This window comes from Mus pahari, chromosome 10, assembly GCF_900095145.1.
Source record: "Mus pahari chromosome 10, PAHARI_EIJ_v1.1, whole genome shotgun sequence".
NCBI classification, from domain to species: Eukaryota; Metazoa; Chordata; class Mammalia; order Rodentia; family Muridae; genus Mus; species Mus pahari.
The window spans coordinates 24419074-24440479 of NC_034599.1; the positions used below are offsets into that span (position 1 = coordinate 24419074).

Consider the following 21406-nt stretch of genomic DNA (forward strand, 5'->3'; position numbering starts at 1 on the left):
AAAAAAAAAAAAAAAAAAAAAGAAGAAGCATAAAAGGAGTCCAGTACTCTGGCCTAGAGAAAGGGTTCAAAGCCAGGCCCAGGAGCCCGTTACCGGATCTTGTGATATGAGGGAAAGCCCCACTTTTGTTTTCTGGTCTGTATTAGAATAACGACTGCATCTCTTTTGTGATTCCACTGAGAAGGCACTCAACCCCAAGGATTAGCACAGGGGAAACAGGCTTGACCCACACAGAATCAGAACTGTCATGTAACAACACTGTGTGTTGGTCCAAGGAAAGCAGAGTTAAGAACTGAGAACAGAGTGACTCCAAAAACCAGTTGTATCTGAAGCACACCCAATAGGTCTGCAGAAAGGTTTGTTATGAGTGGGCAAAGCCACCTGCCTTTAGGCACGTACAGCCTGGTGAGCCCAGAGGCAGAGACCAGAGGTGATGCTGGAGCAAGACTGATTGCCATCGCCTTCATTACACCATGTGACTGACCTTCATGGTCCCTGTCATCCTTCCACACTTCAAAATGCTGTGTTTCCTCCGATAACTATTTCTACGGAGCACTTCTGGGTAAAGGAAGAGATACTGGCAAACTGGGTTGCCTCTCCCACTTCTGGGCTCCAGTAAAACCCGATACGTTCTCCCTCCTTCTGTCCTATAGTTCATTGAGTTTTCATGGTTCCCATGTTGGTTTCCAGCTCCTCAATGGGCTCGGCATAATTCTCAAAACCTCCGTGCGAGGGCCCATGTTCCTTAGAGCCATGGTAGACAGGCTGGATGCCTGAGGTGCTCCTCAAGGGAACACAGTCAGCATCTTTGAGAGGAGGCAAGGAAGGAAGCCCAGGGCTGGCTTCCTGCGTGGCATTGCTATTCGGAAGGAGGGAAACCCATAAGCAGGGATCAATAGGCCCACTATGAGACAACTGCTGCCTGGGGGATGCTAAAAATAGATACTGGGAAGGGGATGCTTTTCTGTCCTCCTCCTCCTCCTCTTAAGTAGACTACTTTCTCTAAGGTACCCCTGGCACATCATCAGGAACATTTCCCCAAAGACTGGAAGACTGGGTAGTAAAGTGGCCTGCCAGCGTGGGAGGTACAGATCTCAAATAAGGAACGAACTCCCAGCGCAGCCCATCTGTGTGCAGCTCAGGGAGACCTCAGCTCAACAGATGGCATCAGTTTGGAACCAGCACACAAGTAACTCCTCAGGAACTACCCCACAGCATACGTGACCAGGGCAACTGTGATGGTAGACCGAGGACACCCCAGGTCGAGGAACACAAGGTAAAGAGAGACAGGGGACGGGGGAGGGGAGTGATCTCAGACACACGTTTCTTCCATCATTCGTACAGGTACTGCGTTGATCACTTGCCATAGCAAAGACACAGGTGAGTGTCAACATGCTGAATAAGCCAGAGGGTTTACCTAGCCCCAAGGAACTCACTGTTCTGGAGAAGAAGCTAACCAAACAAAAGAATGGAATGACTTCACACAGAGATGAGTGCTCAGGAGAAAGCTGCCACTCTGGTAAGCCAATGTGAAGACACTAAGGCACCAGAGGGGGTTGTCATTTGCATTTGGGCCAAAATCAGAAATAACTGGATGGAGCAGTCTGGATAGCATTATTCCTAGTAGTAAGGACAACCAAAGTAAAGCCCTTGGGCAAAGCCATGTGCTAAACACTGGGATAAACACCCAAAGAAGACATAGTTCTGCCTTCCAGGACCCTCAGAGTATCTACAGGAGCTAACAGAGACCCATAAAGAACCCGGTTTTCCTACATCTGGAAGGAGAATCTCTAGATCTACCACAGTCTTCTGGGTTACTTTATGGTGTCGCCATATAAAAACTCAGCCTTAATCTTGCACATGAAGCCAGACTTTCTATCTTTAACTCATCCAAGAAAAAAAATAAGATGGCTGAGCCACTACAAGTCTAGACAAAAGACAGGGAGCAGAGACAGCCCCTGGCTTGCTCCCATACCCAGGAAATCATTCACTTTTGTTGTAGCTGTTTTATTGGTGGAAGGTTCCTCACTGAACAGAACCATTGAGTGAAATCTGATGTTTTGTGAAGGTTTCTACTTGAGATGGCCCAGTAGCCATCTCAGGTTCTGAGCTACTTAGTGTCATCTCTCCTTGTAATAGTACTTGTTCTCAGTCCTAACCACTGAGAGACTCCCTCCACCAGGGGGCACTCTTCTCAGAGCCTCCCCTGTGGCCATCCTAGCCCCATGTATTAATCTGGATTGTCTCCTTCACAGCCTGGCCCCGGTCAGTGCACCCAGAACTCCTTCCACATTTCATCTCTTGGTTTTGCACCTTTCCTGAGAGAACCACACAATAAATCGTTATTGTTTGATCACTGTTAACATACAAAATAAAGTCAGAGGAATCCGGGAAGGCGTGAAAGGGTGTTTTGGTTTGGTTTTTTATTCATCTGTTTATTAAACCTCTGTCATTCCAGGGAGCTCATGACATTGAAAGGTGTGATCTTTGCTCTCCCATAATGTACCCAGCCCACTCAGAAAGACAGCTACACAGCACTACAAAGAAGGAAATGGTGGCAGACATTAATGCCCACTGGGGAAGTAGGAAGACAAGGGGTTTATTGGGCCCTGATAAGTCTTGGCAACTCTCAATGTACATGGTATAGTTCTGTTGCTTGCTACTGCTGGGCGTTCAGATAAATGATGCTCTTTGGGCCTCTACTCCCTCGTCTATAAAATGGGACATAATTAAATGAATTTCAGAGAGTAAGGAAGATTGATTGTAATAGTTCATAGAGGCTGGTCAATAAGCGATACTACTACTCAACTTATTAACATCATCATTAGTAGTACCTCCTGCTAGTCCCACTTCAAAAATTTCTAGCTATTCCACCTTCATCAAATAATGCTTTTTTTTTTTTTCTGTGAGAGGAGGGGTTCGACTAGGGATCCAATCAGTAATTCTTATGAACCAAGCAAGCACTCTAACAGTAAAGCCATCTCCTCGTTTAACAGTAAAATGCTCCAAGTGAGGTTAATTCTTCATGCCAATGCCTCGGTTTTCTCATCTGTAAAATGTGATAATAGTAGCAACTTCATAATGATTATTATTAGAATTCACTTATAATGTTAGGAGGTTGGATGACAGATGGGATATTACATAAAGCACTTTAGTATTCCCTAATACACTGAGACTTCTCAACAACACTGGGATATTTAGTTTAAAATTCTGTGTCATGTGATCTCACCAAGAGGGAAAGTTTAGAAAGGCCCACGACTCTGGACAGATTGCCAGTGCAGTTGTTTCTTAGTATCTCCAGAAAGATCACTAGAGATAATTGGATCATCTTTTAAAGTTTCTACAAAGTAGAATTTGTTGCTGAGATATTTATTCTCTTTAGGGACTACAAAAGACCTCCAGGACTATACTGATGAGAACAAAGCCGAATACAAAGTAACCAGCGCGGAAAGCCCTCTGCTGGTCATGAGGGGAACTGCAGTCTGGCTGCAGGGTGGCCTTCTATGTGAGCAGAGGACTTCAGCCTCCCTACTTGTTGACTGAAAAGGAGACCCTGGCCCATCTCATCCCTAAGTTTTAGGGTTCCATCCACTGAGAGGTCCACCCTCCTGAAGGTCACAAAGATATTCGGTCCTTTGGGGCTGACACAGCATAGCTTAGATGGCGACCATCCTGAGGTATAGGGAAGCAGCCTCACCCATATCCTCATAGTGCTGTTTGGGTTCAAACAAGACCACTGTGTGAACTGTCTATGAGACTGTAAATGAGCGCTGGTGTCTGAAAGAGACTATGGTGAGGGTGAGAGGCAAGGGGAAAGCTGTCAGTACAGAATAATGTCCTGTTAGAAACAAGTCCAGGACCCTGGCACCTGCTGGACGCAGCCACTCCAGAGAAAGGCCATATTCTCCTGAACTATGGAACTACTGCTGTCCTGGGATGACATCTTGGTCACTCCAATCCCCCTGCTTCCCTTAGCATGTGAGGGCCAATTGCCTATTTGTAGCTTCAGATCTCTAGGTCACTGGCCACCTTCTTTTCTCTCTTTTGTCACTGTTCTGTGTGTGGATAGGTGTCTATTTGTATTTAAAGTAATCCCCCTAGATAGTGTCTCTATTTTGTCCCTGGAGGTCTGTTCCTTGGAGCCAAGGATTAGGGTCAGAGGGGGGCATCTACAGAACACTAAATTTTCTTGACTATATTGTTTAGAGACTTGTCTTTGTTTTGAAGAGGTCTGAAACCAATGCATATTTAAAACCAGGGTAGTGCACCTTAATCTAAAGTAGTCCCTACAAAGTTCATTCATGTAACAATAAGTAACCTGGAGTTCCTTGGAGTCATAAGAGTTAGGTCCTCAAAGACAAAGGATTTGGGGATGTTTGCATCATTGTGTGTGGTTTCTTTAAATCGCATGTATTTTTTTAAAATGTCCTCACAACTCAGCTCGGTAATGTCAGCACTCACTCCCCATGATCATCTGTCCTGTGGGTACCCTGTGCACAGTCCACAGGCACTCCAAGCTCAGCACTGATGGGACCAGGACATTTGGCACCAAAGTCAAGGTTCATTTCCCAAGAAACTCCACGTTAGAGGATGAAAATAGTATCCTGCTGCCTGCAGCCAGTACCGTTGACCAGTTTTTAAAACTTTATTAAAGAGGAGACACGGAGTCAGAGAGAGATACAGAGAGATTGCTTGTTCCCTTAAAAATTCCAGAGATGAGAATTTCCCATTACAATCATCCAGCGTGTAGCCATCCTGTGAGTGGTGTGGTTTCATCTACTGGAAACGGAGCCAGTGCTTCAGCAGCAATATCACAAGGGAGACAGTCTTGCCCCACTTAGCACAAAATGTAGCTAAGATTCTTCTCCTCCTCCTCCCCAGAGCTTGCAATCCTCAACCCCAGAAACCATTCCTGACCCAACACAACACTAATAGGGTTCGCTGAGTGCCAAGTTTTGTACGTAAGGCTTCGGTGAGCATGCATGACAATCGGAACATAGTCCACTCGTGTAGAAGGCATTCTCCACAGACAAATCACAGTCCATGGTACCAGTGTCCAAAAGACACATTCAGACAGGAAATCGCGTCTGCCTCTGCCCACCGTCTCATGGAACAGACAACCCAGAAAAAAACGTTAGTAAAATCCAGGCTCTGGAAAGGAGGTTTCTGCAGAGTCCAGCCCCTGTGGCAACTCTCAATGGCACGGGTAGAGCGAGGGCATCCACACCAAGCCAGATTCCTGCTTTGGGACTCATTAACTTAGGCAGGGAGATCATCCATGCTGAGTCTCAGCCAAGCCCAGGTTGTCAGGCTCAGGAACAGGCAGTACCAGAATCATTGCCTTCAAAATAAGACAGCTATCCCTCATCTTTAAGAACCCCCTGGGTCAAAGAAGCCAGGTTTGGAAAGCACAGCTCTCCCCTAGCACTACCCTGAGGTTGCCACATTCCTTGGTAGAGCAGTTAGCTCATCCAGGAATTGTGCAGCACAGCGAGCTAAGGATCTCTCCTCTAGCCCTGGCTTGCTCCAGAGCACACACCCGCACCCCTGCCCCTTTGCCCCAGCCCAAACAAATCATCCTTTAGTAGAGTGGCAGTTCCCTACCTGAGGGTGGCGCTCTCCCCCTGCCTGACCGTCACGTTGTCCATAGCTTTGGGAAAGGTGGCATCTCCGCTACGCACCGGCACTCCTGTGGGTACAAGGAACAGCAGCCTGAGAGACACGACCACGAGGCACTTCCAGGGCAGGAACAGGTACCCACAGACCCCCATTCTCGACAGCCACAACTTCCCAGAACTCCGGTAGTGGCACGCACACGCCCCCCGGGCGAGCACAGGAAGTGGGTGGGGTGGGGAGTGAGCGCGGGGACCCAGCGATGAACTAGCGGCGACCGCGCGATGCACTGGGAGGAGAAAAGCGCGCAGACTCCTCCAAGTCTAATATTCCTCCCCTAAATCCAGCCTCAGCTCGCAGCCTCCGAGAACCAGTTTCCACACACATCCGAGGCGGACTTTCTCCGTGCTGCCTGTAGCCAGGAAGGTGGCTAGGAAAGAGAAGCGCAAGGCAGGCAAGCAGGCGCACAGGTGCGGGTCTCAGAAACTGCCTCTTCCCCGTGCCAGTTCAGGCATGGCACTTTGGACAGGAGTAAGCACTTTGGTATCCAACGGGGCTGTGGCTGGGTTGAATCCAGCTACCCAGATGTGATCTACGATTCCTCAATCGAACGAGGGGAAATCCAGCACTTTCTTAAGTTTCAGAGCAAGGCTCGGCGCCAGAAACAATCTGGAACAATAGCAGATGGAAAGTAGAGCACGCAAGAGGCGGCACGGAGGGTGCGAGGAGGCGCCTGCTAAGCCGGCTTCGTGCAATCCGGACTCGGGAATCCTGCCGCAGAGCCACGGTCAACTTCCTCAGAGCCCAGATTCGCGCCGCAGCTTGGGCTGTCTCTGCAGCGCAGCAGCAAGGCTGGAGCGGCTCGGCAGGGGCGGACCGCAGCGGTCCCTAGCCCGTTCTCTGGCTCGCTGCAGAAGGCGAAGCGCAGTCGGCACCACCGGAGCCGCGGACGCCACGCTCAGCGGCCGCCCCCGGCCTCCGCGCTGCCTTCCTCCCGGGAGCAGCCCCGACGCGCGCGGGCCCCGACCGCCGGGGTTGTCATGGCAGCAGCTCCATCCCTGACCGCCACTTTCTCTCCTTGCCGACTCCAAGCGATCCGGCTGGCGGGTGGCACTGACTGTGCGCTCATCCCGGCGGGTGCGGGGCGCGGGCGCCCACCTTAACCCCCGCCGCGCCGGGCCAGGGCAGGGCGGTGTACCACCTCTGGCCACCGTTTTAACCATTTCCGGATTTGAAGAGCTAGCTCTTCGCAATTAAGAAGACAAAGTTACAGTGAGGTCTTAATAACCCTAGACATCTTAATAAGGGCCACAGACTAACTAGGAAGAGAAGAGCCTGCAGCATGCATATGTGCACCTTTAAAATGGTCAAATTAATTCTATCAGCATTGAGAGTACATTTACAACGTTAGGAAGATGCTTTAAATAATCTCATTTTTATTCAATGTTACACCACCCTTTGCACTACACCCACCCTCTTAAAACACCACAGACTCAACACAACCATTCTAAGAGATAGTCCATGTGAAAAATAAATGTGGAAATTCCAGAAGGATCTTGGTTGATGAAGTGAGCAAAAATCCCTTTAAAATGTTGGTCAAGTTCAACACAGCCTTTTTCAATTCCCCAACCCCACCCCAGACACTGAAAATGCTAACTGGGTAAGAGGTACACGAGCATGGGTCAATGTAAGCCACAGCCTCCTTTACAAGGAAGATTCTCTGGGTTCTGGGTTCGCACTCTGGCATACCTGATTTCATCTCCAAGAGGCGTGGCTTTCTTTAAATCTTTGAAGCCCAAAGAAAGACTGGATATGCATGAGGTTCTGTGACTTCTCTCTGTCTGCTGCTGGTTCCTCTGTGCCTACATCATGTTTCTCCCTTCACCCTAACTCTGATGGACCGTGCCTGGTCCCTGTACAGGGAACAGGGTAGATCCCCTAGAACAGTGTGGATAATGCCAATAGGCTCCCTTCTCTGGAATTTCCAGTCCTGAGCTGCCAATACTGTCCTGAATTGTTACTGGGAAAAGAAGGGAGAATACACTGGTTCTGTTTATTTCCCTAGACTTTCTCTTGCACTCAATTGGGGCACTATTAAAAAAAACAAACAACAAAAAAAAAACAGTCTATGAAATAACAGTGGGGGGGGGGAGTGCTTTCCCAAAGCCATCCAACACCAGATATGTAAACATTACTACAGACCCCTTATTAACCTCAGAGGGGCTGGTACCACTGAACATTGACACTATTGAGTCACACCAGCCATTTCCATGTAGATAGTATGTAAGGATCCACACATGCATCTCTCCCACAATCTCCCCCTCACACTACGACAGTGGAGGGGTGGGTAGCGGTCAGCTTTGGAATGTGTTAACCAAACTCAAAAGTGGCAAGAGAAGATGAGTAAGTTTGCTTTTCTAGCTTTGTAAATGCCCGGCACTTCTGGGCCATGAGGTATTGAGCAACTTTACACTGGAGGTAGCAAAGTACTTGACACCAATTCATTACCAATTCCCTATTGTCTCCTCTAGTGACTTCTTCTGATATTAAAGTCTCAGGGAACTCATCCACTATTTTTGATCCCAGGAAACCTTTCGATTGACAGGTGGTGCCCCAAAATGCTGGCTGTTGACTTATGACAACAACAAGTGGCTTTTTTCCAAATCCCATTTTGTCTCATTCTCCAGTGGGAAAATGTGACAATGTGAAATTAAACTGTTTTGTTCCATTGAGCTGTTCATGAGCAGGGACGGAAGGTGTGAGTTTCTCTTTGCTGATGAATAGGCTGCTAAGTTCAAGGTTCTTCCCTTAAATCTAGCGCATTACTAATAATCCACTCACTATCCTCATAGGGTCCCATCACAAGCCCTCTTCCTAAATGCCACACCCACAGAAACAAACTCCTTTTGGGCTTTGGAGCCGTTTCCCTCCAGACCCAGGCCTGGGAATGAATGGAGCTGACTCCTTTCATGACAAATTCTAATTCGGTCTCTTGCATCTAATTCCAAATAGGTACAAATGAGCATTAGGTTTTGCATCTACGGATGGGGATAATGACAACCAACAGGCTGTCCCAAGAGACCTACATACATGATTAACTCTACAGGAAAAATACTTAGAAAACCATTTAGGATGGAAGAGGCTTTATTAATACATTTTTTTTCTGTTTCTGCTTTGTTATTATGGCTAGACAGAAAAAATAATCCTCACGGGCTCTTCGAGACATAGTCTATCTGGCCTGAATGCATTTCTTCTTAGACAGGCCGAATGGGTTTTTTTGTTTTTTTTTGTTTGTTTGTTTGTTTTGTTTTGTTTTGTTTTGTTTTTGTCTCAGACCATGAGGAACAGTGCTAACCTTCAGCATCCCAGTGTCTGTCCACAGAAAGCCCCACACAGTGCTCAGGTAACTCCAGGAGGACAAAGAACAGCCACTCACAACCTCTGCTCTGTGGGCCCAGGGAACCCAAGCTCCAGTCACAAATAAGAGTCAAGAAAGTGTCCTAAGGTCAGAGATTCCCACCTAATTAACAAGATGGATCGGCTTTATTCAAACCTGCTATGGAAGTGCTTTAAAAAGATGAAGATCAAAATCGCATGTCAATTGCCTTCCCATCCCCTAATCCCTAAATATAACCAGCACTTAGTGGCTTATCTTATATCCTGTCTCTGGCTTCATAAAAACTGCTGGATTTATTTTATTTTTCCCAGCATATCTGAGTTAATGAAAAAGGGATGACAGTCAGAGCAATTTCATTATTTGTGTTCTTTATAGAAACGACTTCCTCTCTGCCTCCTGGAAAGCAGACTCCTAAGGAGTGGGGCGCCACCTCCACCTTCGTTTCCCCTCCCAGCCCCTCTCCTTCCTCCCATCTTTCTCACATACACATATACTGTACACATAAATCAACTTGTCACAGCTTGTCTCTACACTGACAGCTGTAATTGCTTCAGGTTATAAAAATATCTTTAGGACAATACCTTTCAAGCTTGTTCTCTCTCTCTCTCTCTCTCTCTCTCTCTCTCTCTCTCTCTCTCTCTCTCACACACACACACACACACACACACACACACACACACACACACACANCACACACACACACACACACACACACACACACACACACACACACACACACACGGAAGCAGATTAGAGTGTGTCATGGCTTCTACCTGACCTGGCACCTGTACACTGAACTAGGGTTTGAACAGGACTTCTCCTGAAGATGGTCAGTCCACTGGGTTTTTCTTTTTCTTTTTACTCCATGTTACTTACAGCAAGCTAGGGTGAGCTAAAGGGCCATGGCTAGTCCACCATGCAAGAAACAAGAGACAGAGCAGTAACTCAAGAAAGGCCAGCCTAGTTCTCTACGAAAGGGAAAGGCCCCCCTCTCCTGGTGGAGATTTCAAACAGAAGTACAGGCAAGATGAAAAATGCAGGGTGGTTAGTGAGTGGCCTGACTTCAAATAGATATTGGTAGATTTAATCAGAAAGAGCAGTGTAAATCTGGATAAAGAGGTGCCTCCAGGGGTGTAGGGAAGGGCTGGGCTTTGGGAAAAGATGTGTGCTATTTTTTGCTCCTCTATGAATACAGGATCACAATAAAACCCCCTGCTCATCGGGCTGTACTCCCGTGGGTTAGGATTTCAGTGGGAAGAGCAACAAGGCATCGTGAAGACAGGAAGATCGCTGCACAGACAAAAAAAGAGGTCAGAAATAGAGAGATCTGAGAAGAAGGAGAAGAAGAAAAGCCAGGGGCATGGCTGCCTGTCCGTGGGCTTTGAAACCCATGGAACTGTATGAGAGATGCACAAAGCAGAGAGGCTGTAGGTCAAAAGCTATGGAGGGCAACTGAATGAGCCAAAAATCAAAGCGCCAAAATACAAAGGGTAGCTCTCCAGAGAGTGCATCCCAAGAGTCGGAGAGGTTGGGACAAAATGGTCTCTTGTGTAAGATTTGGATCATAGTAAAAAAACTCAGACCCAGAGAATCACAGAAGGATGGATGTCTCAGAAAGGATGTGGGAGGATGTGCAACACATACCTCTCATTTTAGGAAGGGAGGAAAGACGAGTCCCAGAAGGCCACATTCCGTATAAAGCCAGTGATGAGCAAAGCGGGACAAGAACTCAGTACTCCTGGCTCTTTCCCAGCTCTCTCTCTATTGATCCTTAGCTATGGACACTGTTGAAAGAACTGCCTGTCAAATACTGGCTTACTGCTGCATCTCAGAACCATACAGACAACGAAGGAGGGGACCACAAATTGCTGACGAATACACTGGGCATCTGTTAAATCCCACCAGAGATGCCAGCATACCTAGGACCCCTGTGGATGACTAGATAGATGAAGAAGAGAAGCCAGGCCTGCTCCCCTCTTGCCAGCAGTCGGGCGTCCTTGGGTTTCTCAGCAACATTGTCCACACTGAGACCCACAGATGTTGAAGTTCTAGTGTTCTCCTCTAAGCTGAGGAAAATAAGCTGAAACCTACTTCTTCTCCTTAAGAAGTAAACCTCTGGTGCTTGTTCCAGGTTTCAAGGCACTAAACTGGCTGGCCTTTCTAGAGTTATTCATTAAGAGGAGGGGCGTATACTTAGGGATGCCCTAATGTAGAACAAATTCTCTAGTCAGGAAAGCCCACACAGAGCATGCTGTCTACCAAGAGATACAGACAAGATGTAAGGCGTTTCTCAAAACCAAGAATATACTTGTGGTATAAGCACTGTGGGGAAGAAATGGAAGAAGGCACATCATATCAAAATTGGAAAGTCTTTTTGTTTTTATTTTGCTTCTGTTTTTGTTTTCAGGAAATGATTCTAGGCAGAACTTTACTGCTAAGGAGGAATGAAGGGAAGGTGCCATGGGAGAATCCTTGTAGCAGGCCGACTTCATAGACTCTGTCAAATCCAAGAACAGAGGGATGGTGAACAGAAAGCACTACTTGTCTGGCCGTGTTCAGCTGAGCTTGGAGTATGTAACCTGATGCTCTGTCTCCTTCAGTAAGATACCTGAACCTATGCCCCCCCCCCCCCCCGTTCAGTCCACCTTATCCACCAAGAGCAAATGTGGGCTTTGGAACCAGAATGGCCAAAAGTTAAATCTTCATGCTCTTGAACTAGGATGGGACCTTGGGGACACAACACGGCTTTGCATGTAAATACCACATGGAGCTGGTATAAGACTGTGTGGACAGATGTGGAAGTTCAATCCAGAGCATGGCTTCTCCTGTGTTTCTCAGGATGATACCTGGAGAAGTGGTGTTAAATTTGTCAGGAGGGTCACAGAGAAATTCATTCGCAGGACAGGAGGAGTCTGGGAGCAGAGAACAGGCCTGCAGATAGTCAAGGAGTTTAAATCAAGAGAGGCTTCATCCCAGAGAGAGAAAAGAAATACCACCTTAGGATATGGTGGAAAGACTAAGAGCCTCAGTCTCCACATACCCAGCAAGAAGGAGAGTGACCACACCCTGCACCCCATTGTCCCACCCCTGAATGTCTAGCCATCCAACGGCCATTGCCTGCTCACAGATGGGAAGCAATGCCTTCAGATGATCTGGCTTACTAAGGAGCTTTGAGCTCTCCTATTTTCATAGATAGTGGAAAGTTAGAGAAAACCCAGGGGGTTGAGGGAGAAGAGGCCTCCAACCCATCTGAAGTAAGCCACACCTTCCACACCTTAGAACCTTTTTCCAGGATCTCCTGAACCCTTCTCTGCCTCTGTATGCCTGGTGTGGTTAAGGCCACTTTGTGTCTGCAAGGCAAACTTGATTCAGGCTTCATTTTCACAAAGTCATTTGGTCTTCTAACCCTTCAAACACCCCAGAGAAGTTAACCTGATAATCCTTCTAGACCCATGGACATCAGTCTAACATGATAAACTTACACTCATACTACCTATCAAGTCTAACATTTGCAAGAAGCCAACCAACCATTCTGGACCTGGCTTCTGATATCAGAACATGTCTGTGCATGGCAATCTTTGAAGACTCATACCTGGAGCACACCTAATTTACAGCCGGACAAGCACAGCTTTCATGTCCTTACTGCTTGGATCCATGACTAATCACCCACTATGCATGTCTCTCCCCAGCCTTTTATCCAGTTTCCTTTGGAACGTTTCACTCCCTGTCCCCCAGGTCAGAACAGAACCAGAGAAGGCAAATCCCAATGAGATGGGTACATGCTGTATAACACACTGTTTCAGTTATACATTTTACCAGTAGCGAGTTCCATACAAATACCATTCTGTAAACTGGAACACCTGGGTTCCAGTTGCCCTCAGCCCATCAGCTGCTATTTGGAATGTTAGGACTTTTATTTGTAAAATGAACCAGCATCCTTCAGGGATGGTACGCCGATGTGAAGATCTCGCAGCTAATTCACTCCAGTGGGCTAACGCATTTCTGAAAAATTAAAAGAGTGATTCCAGAGTAAGACAAGAACTCTTTGGAGGCAGGGATCAAGGGTCTGCCGTTGCAGCCCCAGCCTGCCACTTGCTATGAGGATGTGCCTGGGACTTTACCTCCTGACTTCCACACAAGGAGCTTGGATTAGATGATTTCCAAGGACCTTTCTGAGACTAATAGACGGTGATTATGATGCTCATCAGCCCCTCTTCTCTGAGCAGTTTACCTTTCAGAGTCTCTTATCTGTTCCTCCTGTACAGAAATAGCCTCTTCCTTGTGCCCTTCCACTCTCCGGTAAGCCAAGGTACCACTTCAGAATTCAGAAAACTATCATACAAGGTAATTAATGAGCTGCTCCAGATCTAAGGCAAGCCGATGGAGGAGTCAGGATGATTAAAAGTCTTCCGATAAAGGGTTTCTTTAAGGAAAAGAAAATCCCACAATGCATCCAGCAATGTTAATCTTCGATAAATACGCTGTTAATATTTAACTGGCATTTATTTAAACTTACAGTAACTGTCCTATTAAATCTAAATTAATTGCCCATTTGGGACTCTTCCCCTAAAGCCTAGCTGGGACATGTCTGTCTAGATCATAGCCTATACTAGGCATCTAGCCATAAAGAGAATACTGAAGCCATCCTTCCAAGACTTTGTTATTGGAATAGCAATAACAAAGTGTGTTGGGGACGAACTAGGTTAGCGAGTTGTCCGTCCTATGACTTTCTAGAAGCATAACTGATTCTGCTCTGCAGTAAGCAAATACTATGCTTCATGATCCTTTCTTATAACACGCGGCTACACAAGGTACATTGTCATGCAAGAATACAATGCACAGACCCCGCCCAGCTACCCTCTACCTTTATTCCTTTCCCCGCCCATCTTTGTCCCCAAGGACTATCACTTTTATTTTCATATGTTTATGAAATATATCATCCGTTTGCATCCATTTTCCTACAAATGACAAAACTTCATTCTTTCTTTTCTAATAGGTAAATAAAATTCCTCTTCTCTCTCTCTCTCTCTCTCTCTCTCTCTCTCTCTCTCTCTCTCTCTTTCTCTCTCTCTCTCTCTGTGTCTGTCTGTCTGTCTGTCTGTCTGTCTAGTCACCTGCCTGCCCGTCTCCCATTGCTTAGGAATTCTTTTCTTTTTAATATATGCAAGCTAAATGCCCATCACAAACTATAGTCAATCACAATCCCCCCTCCTTTCGGAACTCTGATTTAGACTCACCCTTCTTTCCTTTTGCCTCATTATATCCTGGGGTTCATAAATAAGACATTAATACTTTGCAGTCAATTGTGTGTTTATACTTGTATACATGTGCACGCATAAATATAACTTATGTACAGGCACAAATAGTGATATTAATCCTTCATAGTCAGTTGTGTGTTCATATCTGTGTACACATACACACATATAAATACAGCTTACATACAGGCACACATAGAAATACATCCTCATGTGTCACAGCGAACATTTTGTAATGGCAGTCATCTATAAAGGAGCTGTGAAATAATCCCTGAGCCATGCTGCTTTGTCAGGGGTAGCCAAAGTGTAATTGGGTAGAACTGATCTTTGGCTCTTCCTGGAATCAATCAATATTGTTTTATTATAAGTGTGATCCTGGCTGAACTTGGGCGATGTTATTTCACCATGATTAGAACACATTTGCATTTGCTCACATTCTCACACTCACTGGTCTCCTCAGATGCTTGTGCTAGAAAGATGTGGGTTTCAGATAAACGTGTCTGTCACAGAGACCGGTGCTCGGGCAGGGGAATGCTGCAAACCAGCGCGACAAGACTGACTAGAATCTGGGCTTTCCTCAGGGACGTGGGAACAGGACAAGGCACACACATCATCCACTCTAAGGCTTCTGAAGGGTTAGGTAGGTTTCTCTATATTCTGCCTGTCTTGCAAGGCCAGGAGGTTGATAGAGCTGTAGCTAAGACTAAATGTGGCGAAGACAGACCTCTGACAAGAAAGTAGGCAGAGAGGCAGGTAAAGCGCCCACACTTTGTAAAAGGACTCTGCTTGCTCTTAATCACTTGTGGACGATTTGAATTTGTACTGTGATAAAAGTCAAGCATTTTAAAAAAAAGTTTTTTCAACTAACTTGTATATACCATCACTTGTTTTTTGTCTTGCTTTTGTCTCCCCCACACACACACACCTTCAATCTCTGTCAAGTTAGACTGAAGACACTAGGGGACCCTTGCAATGCCTTCAGTTAATAAAATAAATTCCTCCTTTTCCAAAACATCTTTATTCTTCATTTTACTGACACTTAGAACGTAGAGGAAAAAAAAATGAATGAGCCGCTGAGTTTTTCTGGGTTATTTTGTTACTTCATTATTCACCCCTACTGACTCCAGTTGCCCCAGGCTTTACACAGAGGAACATGGAAAGGCATGCTCGGTTGATGCTGCAAGACCTTGGGTCCCTCCTCTCCCGGAGGTCAACTGATGGGGTTTTTTTTCCTCCCAGAAGAGAATGGTTTCTCTGCTTCCTTGGAGTTTATCAAAGAGCTTCAGGAAGCATGAAAGCAAGAACAGCTACCACAAAGTTCCAGAGTAGATTTACCTGAACTCAGGTGGCTCTGGTGCTGGAGGAGCGGGGAAAAGGGGCATGTTGTGAGTGTGCCTGTGAATCAGACATAACACGTGAAAATAATTTACCTCAGCTTTCACAACAGTTTTGACAAGGTGTCAGGATCAAAGATGCCTTAAAAAAAAAGTGGAGAAGTCTCTGTTTTCCCCTCCAAGGCAGAAAATTAGCTTAAAGCGAAGATGTAAATCAAGCACGGATTGACATGTTTCTATAAGGAGAAGTATTAATAAGAGATTCCTCAAAGGACAGTTGCTAGGACAAATCAAATGTAGTTTTATCATTTCATTTTATTTGACTTGATTTTGGGCAAATGATCTGTCAAGAGAAATTCAGAGAAAACGGCGCCCAGGTTTTCAGAAAGCTTTGTAGTCCATTAAAGAATTAAATCTTCAGCTGACAGAAAGGAGCTGAGACGGTCCACAAACTTATGTGAGTGTGCGGAGAGTGGAGACATGGAGTTTAGCAGGCTTCGATGTGTACTGATCAGATATTGAGTCCTGAGTGGATAAGAGAAGATACTAGGTGGACTGAATATGGATATTGTAGCCAATGGCCTGGACTTTGAGTTCAGGCTCCACAAACCTCCAACTTGACCTTGAACAATTTCTCTTACCTCTCTATGTCACAATTTTCTCCTGTATTAAAATGAAATAGCACTTCCTGCTATAGGGACTGGAAGATTAACTAAGAGAATACAGGGAGTGGCGAATGGCATGTGGTACCAGCCCTGAAGCAGGAGCTACTGATCCTTCTCCAACCCAGGAGAGTAACTTTGTTCTCAGTCATCAGGAGTGTTTGCTTCTGCATAGTCCTAACAGTACAGGTCACAGTGTGATACTATAAACCTTTCCCCACAAACAAGAGAATGTTCCCACACCCCAAAAGTATTGAACCAAATGCTGTTAAAAGTTATAGATATAGTTATCAAAGTTATATAGAAAGAACTATATTAGAAAGAAAAAAGGAAACAACCCAAAAACTATTACTTTTGCTCAAAATTACTGTGACAAATCCTCCAGTCTATACTCACTTCTATTGAGATGTGGTCTTGTTTCTAGAGTGCTATGAAGGAGGAGGACTCCATCGAGCCTAGTTTAAAGTCACTTTTAAGTCTCCATTCTGAACACTTCTGCTTGCTACCCAATCTCTCAACTTCTCTGTTCTTCTGTTTCTTTCCTCCCTGAAACATGTTAGGTTCTTTTTCTAAATTATGTATACTATGAACCCAGGTCTCTCAGTCTACTGCCTCACAATGCCTTGAGGCACACACAGGCACACACACACACACACACACACACACACACACACACTGTTCTTATCTGCATTACTGAGATCTCTCTTAAGTAGCCAGCCTTTACCAGCTCTGGCCAGGTCTACTGAACTCTCTACACTGAGATAAGCTTCCCTGGATCTGAGTAGATCACTTTCCCCTTATGAAGCCCATCATGGCTCCCCACTGCCTCATGAGTAAAGTGCTCAACGACTATGTGTCTTCTGAGTCTAAAAGACCCAGTCTTTTGCTCTTAGCTTTATCTCCTGTCAAATATTCTCATAACAAGCCAGGTTATGAGAATATTATGACTTATTTCATTTGATGATGATTTTAATATCTTAAAAATTCTCCTTTTCAAGCTCTGGGCCTTCAACTATGCTTCTGCCCTTCCTGGAGTCCTGCCCCTGTGTTTTTCAGGTTAAATCCTATCAGCCTTTTTAGTTCCTAATTTCTCCTACTGAGGATCTATTCTGTCACCACACGATGTGCCCTCTGCAGCAATATTCTCACAACACCCATGATATTCAGGAGATCTCAAGATCCACCATCTCTTCTCCATTCCTGAAGCTAAACCCAAGGCCTGGCACTTAATATCCTGATGAATATGGACTGAATTTCTATGGCTGTCACAGCTGGGGAAATCAACAAGGCTTCCGAATTATGCAACCTTAGAAAGTTGACAACATGTAACATATGATAGTGCGATCGCACTTAACTATTAACTACTACAATCAGAAATCACCTGAAGAAATAAAGGCAGCAGTTTAAAGATACAAGCAGTGTGTGTATGAAAGCCTAAGCTACAAACGTGGCAACATCTAAATGGTCCAAGCCTTGGATGGGTGTGAGGGTGACAGACCATTGGTTTATTAGGTTACAGATGCTTAACATATCCATAACCTTTGAGCATGACTCCCAACAGGATCACAACTGTCCAGAGCAGGTAAGCAGAACATCTGAATGGATGTGACCTGCTGTGACCTTTCTAATGTCATGTTCCCATTTATCCAGTGATTCAATTGTCCACATGGATGGAGGGAACTGATTGGATCTCATCCTCACCCCTGCACGTTTCTATCACAGCCCATTCTAGAATATATATGTAACCTTGGTGAAAGTGGCTTTAAATGCTGCAAGACGTGTGTGGGGGGGGGAATGAAAACTCAGCTTTAGGTAGATTAGGTAGATCATTTTAAGATCCTTTTCTACACACACACACACACACACACACACACACACACACACTTCCACTCTTAGCCACAGAAGAGTGCATACCATTCACTGTTTCTTGAACATGACACCTGGTTTAGCTATGGAGCTATTCTTGACATATTCCTTCCAGAGGCTGGGTTGCTCAGAAGCAGGGCTGGTTTGTAAACTGTCTTTAAGCCCCTGGTGCTCTGCCTCACTGCCTCCCTGTGCCAGCCTATTTTCAAGGGCACGGTGGGAAGCAATTGGTTTTCCATAGAATTCTTCACTTTTCACTTTAGTGGAAGAGAATTGTGTCAGTAATCATTGAAAACAATAGATATAAACAGGCCCGACCCCCTGTCTGTGTGCATCTTATGACTTGCTTCATGGGGGGCTGATAAACTATAAATAACTTCATTGGGGAAAACCACATCATTTCTTTTCTCTTCCTTCAGATACAGTGAAATAACATGAGCAAGGCTCTGGAGAATTTAAGAAAAGACAAGCCCCCAAATGGGACAATGTTAGAAAAGTTTCCAAAAACAAAAGAAGAAGGCTTGGAACAAGTATGAAATGTTGTTTTTGCTTGCCCAGCTGGGATGAACAAAGTCCTGTCACATTCATTAGAAATACATAGTATAGGCAGAAGATGTGAAACATGAATGACTATCATTCATATATATGTATATAAATGCTTTCTCACCATATATATATGTATATATATATATATATGACAGTCCTTCATACACACATATATATATATGTATATATATATATATATATATATATATATATATATATATATATATCATCATTACACACATAATCAATAGCCACAGTTAGAATCCATGGAGAAAGGGAAAGGGCATTTGCAATAGGAGAGGACAAAGGAAAGGACAGTGGCTCATTGTCCCTCTGTCTCAGCACAGAGTAGTAAAGTATATTCAATAATAAACAATATTTGTGAGGAAGAATGGATAAGTAAAAATTGTAAAGGCGAAAAGAAATATAAAACCCAGAACCTTGTATTTCTCTCTTTCTTGGAGGCCTGTTGACTGCACTTCCCCCAAAGCAGATACTGTTCGGGCCTCATTCTATCTTCTAAAAGGAAGAGGAGTTTTGTACCCTTCTCATATCCTTAGTTAACAGACCAAAATTGAAGAACTTTATAAATGAAGTTATATAAACATTTCCAAGATAGCCACTTGGCTCTCGGGAGAGATGGCTAAGTACAGTCTCATAACCAATCTCCAATCCCAAGATCCCACTCTGACACCCCTGGCACTCTCCATCCAAGAATAACATTAATACTAATCAGACTATTAGCTAGGGTGCTTGGTTTGAATTTGAAAAGTTGGAGAAACGATCCTATAAATTATTTTCCAAGGATATCATCTTTAGGCATTAACAGCTATAACTGACTGTGAATTCTGGGAAGCGGGGATAATTACATGGAAATGGACACGGCACAAATGCCAAGAATTCGGTTAACCTTTAATAGCTTTTAAAAACTCACTCCTTGTAATTATCTCTTTCTTTTGTTCTAAATGTTACTGATGAATATGTAGAGATGTAAGCAAACAAGACAGTAGATGGACTGTACAATCTTTGCCTTCGGATTCTACTGTTCTCCAGGTTCTCCATAAGACGCCAGGTGATGAGAAGCAGACGTGGAGTTTGGCTCTATCCAGACTTTGCCTCCATCTTTGCATTTGCTCTGCTCTTGTCCTCTACTTGTCATTCTCCAGGCTGAGTGGAGTCCATTTGCATTGTTGATAACAGTGGGAATGTGGGTGTGAGACGTTGGGTGTCTCGTGCAATTCACAACCTGTTCTGCAAAAGTCTTTGCAAAAGTCACCGCACCTTTTCCCTGCTTTGGATTTCCTCTTTGTAAAGCAAGTGTGATGACATTTAGCTTCAACTGCAACAATATTTGCATAGTGCTGTAAACTTTACAGAAGACATTTACATCTCTTATCTCGCTGGCTTGTGGGTGTCTCGTGCCTTTCCCCTCCTTTTCAGACCCCTGTGCTGTCGCCAAGGTTCTCTTCTTCCTCCTTTTTGCTATGTACTATTTTAATTAAGTCTTAACTCATCCCTTGGCCTCCAGCCCTGCCTCTGCCTAAACTGGTCCTTAAAAGGGGCAGGGCAAACTTCTTGGAGTGGATCATCAGTGCCCCCGGGAAGCAAGCGCTGCCATCAGGACAGTGGGGCCAGAAAGAGTACGTGCTCAGCAATGTGCAGACTCGTCATTTGTGTACGTCAAATGCCTTCTAGATGTTTAGGTGAGTGAACTCTTTTTTTCTTCCCTAAAGCCTAAAATTTTATTTCATTGAACAAATCAACATGCATTTTCTCACTAGGTTTTAACATTAACTGATCCTACAAGAATGGTCATGCAAAGATTGTTTGACTTGTCTAGGTGCATCGTTATCTAGAAGTGCCACTACTTTGGGAGATCATTTCAGCAGTGGGAATGTTTCTTGTGGGGTGTGAATCCCCCCCCCGCCCCGTTCTACAAGCCCGTGAGAGCCTTCGACCAGGGAAGCTGCCTTCTTCATGACCAGTACATAGATAGAGGTGTCTGTGCTTTGCTACATTCCACTGGAGCTGTGCCCCAAGATTTATTTTATGTTATTACTTACCATTTTTTACTCATTTCTTTTTAAAGATCCAGCCAGAACTTTACATGGGACAATTTGAAGGTATGGAGGCACCTTATTCTACTTAGGAAGTTTAAGCTTTGTATGGTAGTGAAAATACAGACTATTTTAAGTGAGTTGTAACTTAGTCGATACAAACAAGTGCACAGAAGCCAGCTTTACCCTCCTTGGATTAATCACTAGTAAAGTAATGCATTTGGCCTGCTGGAAGTTTTGGTAGCTCTCCCTGCCAGTGCTAAGCTTGCCACTGAGGACTATGCTAAACTAAACTACAGCATTAGCCTGTCCTATGACCCCACTGCCACACTCACTGACCTTCAATACCTCGGTCAACCTGGACAGGTAGTGCTTCTTGGACAGTCACAGTGAGAACCATAAGCTCTACATGAAAGGAAGCCTTTCTGCCACTCCTAACTTTCTAAATGCCATTCAGGCAAGACCTGGGTAAACTCCACTTCCTCCAAGAAACTCTTTTAATTGATTTTCCCCACTACTGGAATAAATCTTCATATATATATATATATATATATATATATATATATATATATATATATATGAATGTATAGTGGTACACACACATATATGCTATAGATATGCACATATATTACAACATAGAACTTACTGCATGTACACATCTATGTAATGTAAATGT

General features: G+C 44.8%; 1 protein-coding gene across 3 annotated transcripts in view; it reads right to left on the reverse strand.

The window, feature by feature from the left end:
* Ntm (neurotrimin) overlaps nt 1–21406 on the reverse strand; it is a 974869-nt gene that overhangs the window by 411925 nt on the left and 541538 nt on the right. For all 3 annotated transcript variants that reach the window (XM_021206042.2, XM_029543147.1, XM_021206044.1), the window contains exon 2: nt 5605–5689. In XM_021206042.2, the coding sequence (XP_021061701.1) occupies nt 5605–5689 (85 nt within the window). The remainder of the gene's footprint in view (nt 1–5604; nt 5690–21406) is intronic.